The sequence below is a fragment of the Gopherus flavomarginatus genome, chromosome 3 (assembly GCF_025201925.1).
Source record: "Gopherus flavomarginatus isolate rGopFla2 chromosome 3, rGopFla2.mat.asm, whole genome shotgun sequence".
NCBI classification, from domain to species: domain Eukaryota; kingdom Metazoa; phylum Chordata; order Testudines; family Testudinidae; genus Gopherus; species Gopherus flavomarginatus.
This window is the reverse complement of record NC_066619.1, coordinates 44751322-44763494: the sequence shown is the minus strand read 5'-3', so window position 1 is coordinate 44763494 and position 12173 is coordinate 44751322. Positions and strand designations below refer to the sequence as shown.

Below are 12173 nucleotides of genomic sequence, written 5' to 3'. Positions count from 1 at the left end.
TGCCTTCACTTTCCAAGCACGGAGGTGTAGCAATGTTTCACACTTGTTCCTGATTTTTAAGTGCACTTGCAACATTACAGCGAAGTGTCTTTATTTTGAACAGGGTCACTGGCAGAAATTCCAGGCCCCAGGGCACAACGGTCAATTGGCCCCCACGAGCTGCGTGGATGTGATCACTTGACAGTTAGGTGGTGCTGCACTTGTGCTGGCTGGTGCCCAGTAGGCTGCCAGCTATGCTTTTCCGGCACAGCAAGGGCTTCCACATGCCTGCCTGGTAGGGTTGCCAACTGTTTAATCATGTAAATCCAAAGACCCTTGCCCCACCACCTGCCCAACCCCTTTCCTAAGACCATGCCTCTGCTTTGAGGCCCTGGCTGCTGCTCACTCTAGCCCCTCTTCCTGCCCCTCTTCCCCACCCTCACTCACTTTCACCAAGCTGGGGCCAGGGTGTGGGGTGCAACCTCAAGGAGGGAGTTCAAGTTCAGGAGGGTGTTTAGGTAGGGGCTCCAAGAGAGAGTGCAGGGTGTGGGAGGGGTGCATTCTCTGGGAGGGAGTTTGGATGAGGAGTGCAGGCTCTAGGCTGGGGTTAGCACTTCTTGAAACTGACCAGCACACCCCTCTAGTAGCAGCTCCTAGGTGTGGGGCTTAGGGGAGTCTCTGCACACCACTGTGCCGTCAGAGACCCCCTCCCCAGGGATGTGCCAGTTGCTTCCACAAGCAGTGTGGAGCAAGGGTGGGTAGGAAGTCCACCTTAGCTCTGCTGTGCTGCTGGCAGCCCCTGGGTAACTGCCTCCTTTTTATCAAGCCTGCTTTTGAAGATACTGTCTATGCAATCCCTTTTCTTGGAAGCTTGTGCAAAACCAGCCTGAGGTTTAAGAGTGATGCGTTTACATATACAGATCATTTAAGTAATTTTCTCCCTGCCTGCTTTATAAGATCTCATTGAACAGATTTTTATTAAGTGTTCCACATTTAATTTACAAATAATTTGAACATTACCACTTCATAAAGTCCATTTTTGTGACACCGACAGACCAGCCAACCTGTGTATGACCTGTAAGAAGAGGCATTGCACTTGTATCAAGACAATTCACTTCTACATGAACTTCAAAGATGTACTAGACTAGCAATTATCAAGTCATTTGTAGTAATAGAAATATTTAGTATCTACACTTAATATATTTGTTTGTATTTACACTGATTAAACTTTAACAGAATATAGGTAACCAAATAGCTTGTAGATGCTAATTCCCTTTCATGTCTTAATTATGTATGGGACTGTCCAATTAAGATTAAAGGTGTGAAATACTGTTGGAAACTAATATCTACATATAGTTAAGCTGAAGACAATGTTATAATAGAGAATGGGTTAATTGCCATATGTTAGTCAGGGTAACTGGATTATTTATATATGCATGGTAAATAGAATGTTAGCATCAAAGTGATGGGATAGCATGTGCTCAAAAAAATCCTGTCATATGCTGTTCTCACACTTAACAGTTTCTTCAGGTATAAAAGCAAAACTGTGGGCCTGATCCTTTCATCTCTAGCCCGCTTAAACTTTGAAGAGCTAAAAGGTGTAGGATAGAGCTCTTCCAAATAACTATTTTTAATATGCTGGAAAATGCCTGGAAGGACTAACTACATCTAAGCTGCCTTTGCATTCTGATCTGTTGACATGATTTGAGAGAGAGAGAGAGAGAGAGAGAGAGAGAGAGAGACTTTTACAAGTCAGCAGTTGATTCTAGCACTGCTGTGATCTTGAACGATGAACACAGAATCACTTGTATTTATATTGCTCTTTCAACCATATGCATTTTTTTTTTTATACTAAATCTTAGATGTTAGCAAGGTTTGGCTGACAGCAGGATATTTAGGTCTGACCTCCTTGGGAATTGGTGAGCCTCATATGGTGAATCAAGTGGTTAGTAACTTGAGAGTGCAAGTATTACAGCAGTGAACTATACAACTAATGGACATAACAAGTCCTCCACATCAGGTAGTTTACTAGTAAACTAGTTGTCAGCTATGTCCATTACAACTCCGAATGGATTTATGGTGGACCATGAGGCCACTTTTAATATTCCAAGATAGGAGTAGCAGGCATAATGTAATCTCTTTGTAAGAGACACCAGTTAGACTGAGACAGGTACCTGCCAATATGGTATCTCCTGTGGAGAGATTAAACTTTTACATTGCCAGCTGAGGGATACAGTGTATTGTTCACCTACCCAGGCCATCATTGCTCAAGGCTGAGACACCCACTGCACTTTAGGTTAGAGGGGAAAAATGACTAGAGAAGCTGGACACCTGTAGCAAATTATACTTTCCCAGTGTTCTTAAAGATGAACCTATAGCTTGGTGTTAGCAAAGCTGCACCACACTTTTACAGTGTGATATAGCTGCAGAAATGTTATGATGGGAGAGCTGCCCTTGCTCTGGCAAATAGTTGGTACATGTGGGATCTGTTTTGGTATTGACACTGTCTCTGACACTATAGGGCCCTATTGATCCTCTGACACACACACACACACACACACACACACACACTTGAGAGAACACCTGCCCCCCTGAGCACACTAGGTAAATGTACTAGAGCTACAAGGTGGGTGAGAATAAGCAATCAGCCTCCTGTTTTAAGATTTGTCACTGGAAAGTGATCATACCTTGGACATCATGACAGGAAACATGATTAGAGTAAGAAGCATAAAGTGCTTTATTAAAAGCTTTAGGTCAAGGACAAGATATTATATACACACAAAAACACATACAATGGCACATGGTGCCAACTTTAATCTAATTCTGCTAGTTTTAGCTAAAAAAAGTTATGCCACTTTTGACACAGGCTTAGCCAGATCTTGTATGACTGTAGAGTTTAGCTGTGGAAGAGTGCTAATCTTAGCATTTTTGCTGCTGGCATATTTGTTCTTGACTGTCTGAAATGAGGAAAAAAAATGGTTACATCTTGCATATTATAAATTCCATGTGTTCGGGGGGGGGGGGGGGTCAGTTTCCAGACATTGGACAAGAGCTGAAAATTGGTCAGCTTGTGCCATGACAGGCCTATGAACAGCTAATATTCAAAACCCACATTTCAGCAAGCTTTTCCATGAGCTCATACCAGAGACTGTCTACACTAGGCAGGTACACCTGAGTGTCTGTATTTACCTGTTAAGCTTCATTAGCAGCCAAGTTTAACAGTGAGCAGTTTGTTGGGTTAAGTGTTGTGGCACTGTATTACTTTGTTCCCACCTTCACCATACCCATCCTGTAAAGGAAAAACAGGTTCCTTACCATGTGCTTTGTCAGGCCCCGGTTCACTAGGATCACATTCTTTGCCATATGTTGCATGACAGGGTGAAGGGCACTCTCAGTGTAAGACATGTAGTGTTGTAAAGTTGGTGTCTAAGACAAGGAAATTAGAGTTATTCAGTAGTTTACACTAATCCTATATTAGCTATCATCTAGAGGCAAAGGTCTGCTCCTTGAAGTAGTAAGGAGCATCAGCTATACACCTGTGTTCCCCTTCCGGAGTGGGAAGATGTCATGCTTTCCACAAGCCCATCTTATTTAGGTAGAACTTGCTTAGTATTATGCCCAGAGTTCCCATTTTGGGAAATGGAACCATGCACTCTAGCCAGTAATGTAGGCTGGAGTGTAGTGTAGCTTACTGCAGAATTCAATGGGGGTACTCCTTGTACATTTATTGTACCCACTTGATCAGTTTAGTCTCAAACTAGCAGGCACTAAGCTTACCCACTCTCCACCATCAAGAACCTTTAGAGCCAAGCAAAAAGCAGCTGCAGCAATCTGGGATGGAGGGTAGTGTACCATTTCATAATCCACCAGGGATAACTCCATCAGATATTTGGCTAGAGTGTGCTGTTCTAGGTCCACCTAGAATGAAAATCAAGCATTAGTTGTCTCTCAGTAAGCCTTGATGGGGGAAAACAAATGCATTCTACTTCTTCTCTACATCCCCTGGAACAGGATTGTCCCCAGCCGCACATCTCTCGTTATATAGCTTATGAGAGTCTTGTCCCATTATTAGTGCACCTATTTTTGTCATCTGTGGGTTCTCCTTTAGATGGTACTAGCTTGCAGACCTGACTAAGCTGCTGCAACTCCATTCCCCTGAATACCAGTTGTGTTTGTGCATAGCTCTAAAGTGGCAGCTAGCTACCAGCCAAGACAAGACTTGCATCTTGGAGAAGCCAGTACAAATGGAATTGCCATTTATGAATACCTTCAGATCTACTTGCAGGTGTGCTAAACTGATATGTTCCCTTTAATAAGGGCTTCAAGAGCCTCATGAATTTTACCTCTCCAATCTTTGATGCCCTCCTTAGAAAGTGCAGTGGCAGAGGGCGACCCAAGGTAAAGTCTAGAGCTTGTAGAATCTTCCTTTCCATTTGTTTGATCTGGGACTTGGTGTAAGTGTGGTCTGTTACAAATGCAAAGTCCCCAATTTCAGGAGGATACATTTCCTCGTACTTGCTGGCAATAAACATGGCCGTGACACCAACCAGCTGCAACATCTTCTTGGGCACACTGTTGTCCTATAGTACGAAAGTGTTTAATACAAGAATTACACAAGCCAATAAGTATATTTGTCACAGGACAGCTGGCTACCATGCTGATGAAGTCAGGTTTAAAACTAGAGTCTTTATACTACATTTAGTTTACGGTCAGTCACTGTCACAAAACACACAAATTTCTGGCCAGTTAGGAGGTAGAGAGTTTTAATGCTCTAAAGTTAGCAATTTATGAAGGGGTTTCAGGAAAAACTGAGAAGCTTCTAGATTAGATGCAATAAGGATGATTCGTTTCAAGTACAAAGTTTGTGCTCAAAACTTAGTATCATTAAAAACATGACTGACTAGACTACTTAAGTCTGAATTTTAATTTCAAGATTATTAAAAGCAATCAGCCTTTGCTATAGTGAGTGCATAACATTAAGTAACATTCAGCATGTGCTGGGTTCAAAGTTTGTCATTTATCTGCTATATGCTGAAGAGCAATGGAATCATGGCAAAGGAACAAGGTGCCATGTCATACCCTTACCTGCAGGAAGCGATCAATGATGGCAGCAGTCATGTACATAGTTTCTGAAAGTAGTCTGAATTTCATCTGAACCTGCACAAGCCAATCAATTAGGATAGCCCGCATGTTTCCAGTAACTTCCTGGCCTGCCAGGTATTTTGGTCTGACATTTTGTTGCTTCTGCATGGAAGGAATATTTGTTACTACAGCAATTCTTGCATGTGAGGAGTATTGGCACTACTACAGACCCTTTAGAAAACTGGAGGTTGCTAGTCTTGACCAACAGAAGTGCAGAGTCTACCTTCTTTGGCCGAGAGATATTTGAAGACAACAGCTAACAATTACCATGTACTACTTTGCAATAGTAGAGTAAATGCCAGTGCTGGTAGTTTAGCACACTAGTTCTGTGATCACTAATGTTTTCAGATTCTGTCAGAGCTCTTATATGCAGCGTATTTGTAGCATGTCAGTCACAAGATATTAGAGAGAGAAACATGGTGAGTGAAGGAACCTTTTATTGGACTAAATTCTGTTGGGGAGGGGGAAGACGGAGAGGCAGAACAGAGCTGTGTGTCTCAGAAGCTTCTCTTACCAAGAGAAGTTGGTAAAAAAAAAAAAAAAAAAAAAAAAAAAAAAAAAAAAACCACACCTCACCCACCTTGTCTCTAGAAGGTTGTTAGATTAAGAGAAATGCTTGCCTCAGGGAGTTGCTGAGACTCCTGCACCTTAGGAGTACTACAAGACAAGTCTAGGAATAGAGACTCAGTTTCTCAAATAGCCATTGCACCAAAAGATGAGACATACTAGAGTCAGGGTAAAGTCATATTTCATACCAACCTCAAGGTCTCTCAGATAGCCATAGATGTCCTTTACATATTCACTGCAGAGATTTGGGTCAGCACCATCATCTACATCTACATCTTTCACTTCAAGCAAGACATCAGAAAAAGCCTGGCACAGCACCTCCTCTCCTGGCACACATCCAGAGGTCTCCATGGGGCTTGGGGATGGAGACTCCAACTGGGGAGAAAGTTTAAGATTGAGGAACTATAGCTTCTACTGAAGACTCAGGGAGGTGGATTGCCTACACCAATGGGAGAATCCCTCACATGGGTAAGGTCTACACTGAAGAAGGGCTACAAATGCACCTGTAGCCTTTCAAGTGTAGGCAAGTCCCCATTCCTGCAGTAATTTATCTACTAATGAGTTAGTCAGATAATCCACTCACAGACTGCTACTTGAATCCACCACTGCTTTTATCCTTCCTCCAGGGAAGGGAGCTTATAGGTGATGAGAGAAGTAGGCTGCAGAGGCAGAGGCTCCAAGCCATGCAGGAGTCAGTGAGGTCATGGTAGGTGTGGAGGTGAAGAAGCCTGTTCCTCCTCCAGGCTCAGAGCAGGGCTGCATGCCCAGGGGACTGGCACCGCACAGATACCTTAGCAGGCTCAGGGATTGGCTTCTGCTCCTTAGCCGGCTCGATCACCTTCTCCGCAGCTCTCGTGGCTTTCCTGGGGAGGGGTTTCACCGCAGCGCTGGGGGGCTTCGTTTCCTGAGGCGAGAGAAGGGGGCGTGAGCGGGCCAGGCTCGGGCTGCTCAGGGCTCCGGCGGGGGCAGGCGCCAGGCCTTACCTTTTTGGGAAGCGCTTTGGGTGGCTGCTCGCCCACTTTGTTGCCGATGTCGCCCAGGGCAGTTCTCGGCCTGAGGCCGGGCTTGGCAGCAGCCGCTCCCCGCTTGGCAGCGGCCACATTGCTCTTCATTTGGTTCTCGGCGTTGCCTCTGGTGTTCTGCGGAGAAAAGCGCCGGTCAGCGCGGCAGGCCTGGGCGGGAGGGGACACTGCGGCACCTCCGGGCGGCAACTTGCTCGGGAGCAGCACAGGGCCCCCCATCCTCCCAGGCCATGGCTTAGCCCAGGGCGGGGCAACGGCGTGCCTATTGGCCGGGCTTCCCCGAGCCAGCTCCAGGCGAGCTAACCGGGGCGGGTTGGGGGGTGGACGTCGCTCCCTGCAGCGGGCCCAGGGATGGAGCCGTAGCAACATCCCGCGTGGAGGCGCATAGGTCCCCGCTTATACAGTCGCTATCTACCCCCCACCCCGGAGGAGGTAGGGGCGCAGCCACCCATCCCCCCTCCACAGGGGAGCCCGGCGGGGTCCCGACTCCTTCTTCCCGCCCCCCCCTTACCCTGCTGATCCGCAGCGCCATAGCCCCCGCGCCTTCTGCACCACACAGCCCTGAACCCCGGCTGCGCCGCTGCCGCTTTTGCTGCCTGGCCTGGGGCAAGTGACTATCCCGACAGCTGCTTAGCTCACAAATGCATGATTCCCCAGCAGCTGCCGCCGCAGGTTTAAACCACGCACCGAGCTCCGCTCATTGGCTGCCCCCTTGTCTTCTCTCGATCCTCATTGGCCGCTCCTCGTTCCACCCCGAATGCGTTTCCGTGGAGACCAGGCGCTGATTCCTCAAGACGTTCGAAAAGGGGGCGGGGCCATTGGGAAGTCGGGAGGGGGGGGGTGTTTGTACCACGTGACACCTTGTTGCCGTTATAACTTCATCTCTGAAGCGTGGGGCCGCGTAGGTTGGAGCCTGAGGGTGGGAAGTGGAGCCTTGCTATACCTGTGGCTGACAGTCTTTCAATGGTCCTGTACTGTGTCCATTCTCATTCATTAACCCAGGAATTCTTAAAAGCAAGCTTCGCCTTGGGGAAGCATGATAAAGGGGATTGCACTGTGTGAAAGGGGTCACCAGGACGAAAATTTGAGAACCAGTGAGTTAGACATTAGCTGCATTTTACTTTTATTTTCTTGTGAATTTTATACCTTATTACTTGAGTCACTTAAAACCTATCTTTCTGTAGTTGATAAACTTTTTACTATTTTATCTAAATCAGCGTGTTTGGATTAAAGTGTTTGGGAAAATCCATTTGAGAATTTAGGATTTGTGCATTTCATGTTCTATTAATAAAACTGCAGATTTTATATGAGCTTGTATTGGGTCCAGGAGAGGACTTGGCAATACAAGGCATACACTTCTGGGAGAAAGTCTGGGAGTGGTAACTCAGGGCATAGTCTGTACTACAAACTTAAGTTGACCTATGTTAGGTCAATTTACAAGCACCACAGTAATTACTGTGTGTTTCATGCCCATGCTGCCATCCTTCTGTTGGTGGTGCGCATCCTCATAAGGAGTGCTTCCACCAACTTAAGAGGGGCAGTGGGGGGTTAAGAGCTTGGCTACCATGGAGCTTTCAGCTCCACAAGAAGTTCCCTGCTGGGAGCCCAGTTAGGAGTCAGGGGGGCAGCAGGGTTCCCTGTGGTGTGCCAAGAGTCTGGGTGGCAGCCTAGCTAGGAGCCTGGAGGGAAGTCAGGCTCTAGCTGGAGCCCCATCCCACACCCTGGGGTGATAGGTGTAGTTGTGAGCCAGGCATGGGGTTCACAGCAAGGAGCCTACTAGCCTTGAGAAGAATGCCAGTCTGCAACAGATGTAAGTAACACCAATATAAGCCCTAAGCAGTGTAAAAGGCACCTCAACCTGGAAAATTGGGGGGACACAACATCAGTCCAGATTGTACCCTGAGTAATGTCACAGTGGGCTGCAGCGCCCGGGGGAGTCTGTCTGTGTGTGAGCTGTGTGGGTGTGGAATGGGAACACGGAGGGTGGCCCAAAGGAAACTACAATGGGAAATTGATGGTGGGTTGTGTGGAGAAGGAAGAGTGGGAAAACTGGAACAGCTCTGGAGGTTTGATGGGAATAGAGGGAGTCAGGTGGAAAAGGAGACTAGGAGTAAGAGTGAACCAACGGTGATGCAGGTGAGGTGAGCTAGATGACAGAGATAAGGTGCCACCAGGCTGCAGATAACTGAGTCAGGATTGGTAAAGGTGCTGGAAGGCTGAGTGGCAGCCCCCAGACGTAGTTTAAAAAGGGGCAGAGGGCTGGATGGGCTATGGAGTCTGTTTGTTTTGCTTGCACAGTACCCTGGTCGTTAACCTATGGACAACTCTACTTGAGAGGGAGCCCGTCAATGAGCCCTCAAACTGCCTACCATCAGCAGCATCCCTTGCACTATTCTCCCATTCCAATGCAGGGGAAAGAGAACAGATAGCTTGATGATGTGCTATCCCAATACATGTAATGCTGTACATCACTATTTTCAGTTTATCTTCGTCTTACTGGTTGAACTGTTTTCTACTGTTATATTATGCACATCTGTGGAAAAATTGGCAAATTATTTTTATAATTTTCTATAGAAAAAATAATGTATTTTTCTGATCAGCTCTAATAATTAACTTGTGATTCCCCAATGACAGGATAGAGCACAATGAATACAAAGTCTTACAGAAGTCGCCTGAGAGGTAAGGAGTTGGGGAATCTCTGACTTTCAGTTACTCCCAAAGCAAAGCTCTCCTGCAGAAGTCCTGCCCAACCACGGACAGGGCAAAGTTTGCCTCTAGAGCAAGTACTAAAGAGAGGAAAAATCCTGGAGAGTAACTGATCATCATTGTGTCTCACAGAACTGAGGAGGAACCCACTGCCTGCACTGGCACAGGCTACCACAAACATGTAAAGATAATATACTTTTACAGAAGAGGGGCATCTTCCCACCACATTAAGTTTGTGGTATAGAGATATGTACAAAAAATATGCAGTATTGTCTTAATTTTCACGTTACAACCAATTTTAGATCAAAAAGCAATGTGCATTGTGAGTTATGATGGATTTCCATGAAAAACTGTAAGTGTTTTAAGAAGAAAGTCTCTATGTCAAGGTCAGTAAGATGGTATCAGACACCTACTAAAACAGCAAATTTTTACACTTTACAACAGGTCAGTATGTTTCTTTGAAACTTGTAAGAGTTAAGTGTACATTACAAGCAATAGTAAAGCTCATGATTAACATACCATAGTGCTGTAATATTGACTAATATGAGCAGTAGCAGTCTGTGTTCATCTTCTGCACCATGAGAATGTTGCAAAAGGTAAAAATGAATCTTCTATAGTATTTCAAATCTGCTCATTTATACATCTGAGATGAAAAAAAATCTTTAAAAAAATTGCACAAGTCAAGATGCAGTACACAATAAACATTCAAAAAAATTCGTTTGGCTACACTATACAGATACATTACTTGCTGCCACATACAAATGAGATCCTTGCTGTTTCAAAGATGAAACTGATTTAGAACATACCATGTAACACTATCTACCTGTACACAAATTAAATTACTAGACCAGGAACTTGTCTGAGCTGAAAAACTATCTTATAGTCCAGTTCTGCTTGATGGTGCAGTGAAACCTGAATTCTTTGCTTAAAAATATGGTTATAGCCTGAAAAGGGTTTCTATGGAAGTAGCAGAATGTCTGACTCTATCGCGATGGGCAAAAAAGGTGGGGTTTCTAACTGTTAGCCTAAAACAACTGAAGAGCCCTCTTAATCCTTATTAAGATGCAGGGTAGTATGTCTGAAAGCCTGATAGCTGGTTCTATTGTAGGCTAGAGTGAGCCTAGGCTACACCACTGTCACGTAACATTTTAAATGCGCTTGCCTGGGTCTTAGGCCTTATCTAGACAATAAGGTGTGATGTCAGCATGTCTAGACAAGACCTTAATATGCATTAAAAGGTCTTTTGAATTGTTGATAACCTGAATGAAAAAAAAATAATCATACCTTTTTGCCTAGCAGTACATGCCAGTGGCTTCCTGCTCAGGTTGGTCAGTTTACAGTCACAACTGTCAGTACTGCAACTCAAACTTGACCATGATGTGTAAAGGTGGTCCCAGTCATTTTGTTTGAAAGACCTGTTCAACAGTTTGTCACCACATTACTCTCCTCCTCTGATAATCAGGCTTAAGTTGCATGATATCTGTGAACACATAAGGCTACTAGTTCCATAGCTGGCCAGAGCCATCCAGAAAAAACTGAATGACGAAAAAATGAAGAAGCAGAAAAAAATCCCCTTTGCACACTGAATTTGTGTTAGGATCTGCAAGTTAGTGGTTTTCTTTCTAGCTCACACACCATCAATAAAATAAATGCAATCAGAACATTAGAAGTTCTGTTGATGTAGTCAGAAGACCATCCTGATCACACTTCCAGGGCTGTATTGGTTCTGTAGTGCTTACAGAAATAAAAACTTAAAGTTGCAAACACAATTGAATACAGACACAAGATTGGTTGAGTAAGGAAGATGCCATTTTTACAGACTTTTTTTCTGGCCATAACTACACTTTAAAAAAAAAATCAGTCCAGTGGCCATACAAATGATTTTAATTCAGCACTAGTGGAAGAGAAGGGAATGGTGTGGAACTTCCTTGTTTAAACACATATATACTGGAAATCAATACGGAAGGCAAGAAAAATTCTGCTCACAAAAGAAGTTGGTTTACTAAATGATATTTTAAATTATATTGTTAAATTTGATATGATACAGCAGTTACTAGGTCATTGTATGCTAAATTCCACCAACACTAATTCAAGTCTTTCATAATTAAGATTAAAATATAAGAATTCAGGTACCTTTTCCAAACTGTATAAAGAGGACAAGCTTTGTGCCACAGTAAAAATTGTGAGCAAATATGCGGACTAATTGATGAAAGAACTACTCAGTTACATTAAGTTAACCATTGCATTATGCAATTGCTGAATTTGAAGGACACATTTAAGTGTTTTTAATATAGGAAGAAGAAAAGCATGAGTGTCTCACAGGAAAATAAACTGAAGCTTTAAGGAAGTCTGTCTCCAACAACACAGTAAGAAACAGGTGCTCACTTAACTACTGTAGATTATCTTATCACCAGGCTTTTGCTCACAAAATAGTGAGTAAGGCTTTTCTTCTGTTGTGTGTATACATTGGCTAAAGTAAATATTTTTCACTTAAATTTACATTTTGTATTATCTTGTAAACCCCCAGACTGTTAATATGGATTACAGGGACATTTTACTTAGTACTATATTGTACAATGGTATATTTTATATAAATAAATCTGTTTTAACAAGACATAATATACTAAATCCAGTCTATGGGTAAGTTTTTTGAACTAGATGACAGACTTAGGGTAGGCTCCATTACCTAGCCACAATAGAAAGCGGTGTTTTTTTGTCTAGACATGGTATGTGATCAGTTGATGGAAAGATACCATT

At 44.0% G+C, this 12173-nt stretch overlaps 2 protein-coding genes across 2 annotated transcripts in view; one reads left to right on the top strand and one right to left on the bottom strand.

Annotated features, from left to right (window-relative positions):
- Positions 1–12173, top strand: part of LOC127047924 (cardiomyopathy-associated protein 5-like) — a 478816-nt gene that overhangs the window by 409308 nt on the left and 57335 nt on the right. The gene's annotated exons all lie outside the window — the stretch shown is intronic.
- On the bottom strand, positions 2630–7431 carry CCNB1 (cyclin B1). The gene is made up of 9 exons (XM_050947064.1): positions 7222–7431; positions 6672–6827; positions 6479–6592; positions 5881–6063; positions 5065–5223; positions 4323–4559; positions 3757–3897; positions 3295–3405; positions 2630–2936 (listed from the first exon to the last, which is right to left on the bottom strand). The coding sequence occupies exons 1-9, from the start codon at positions 7240–7242 to the stop codon at positions 2826–2828; spliced, it is 1233 nt and encodes a 410-aa protein (XP_050803021.1). The 5' UTR covers positions 7243–7431; the 3' UTR covers positions 2630–2825.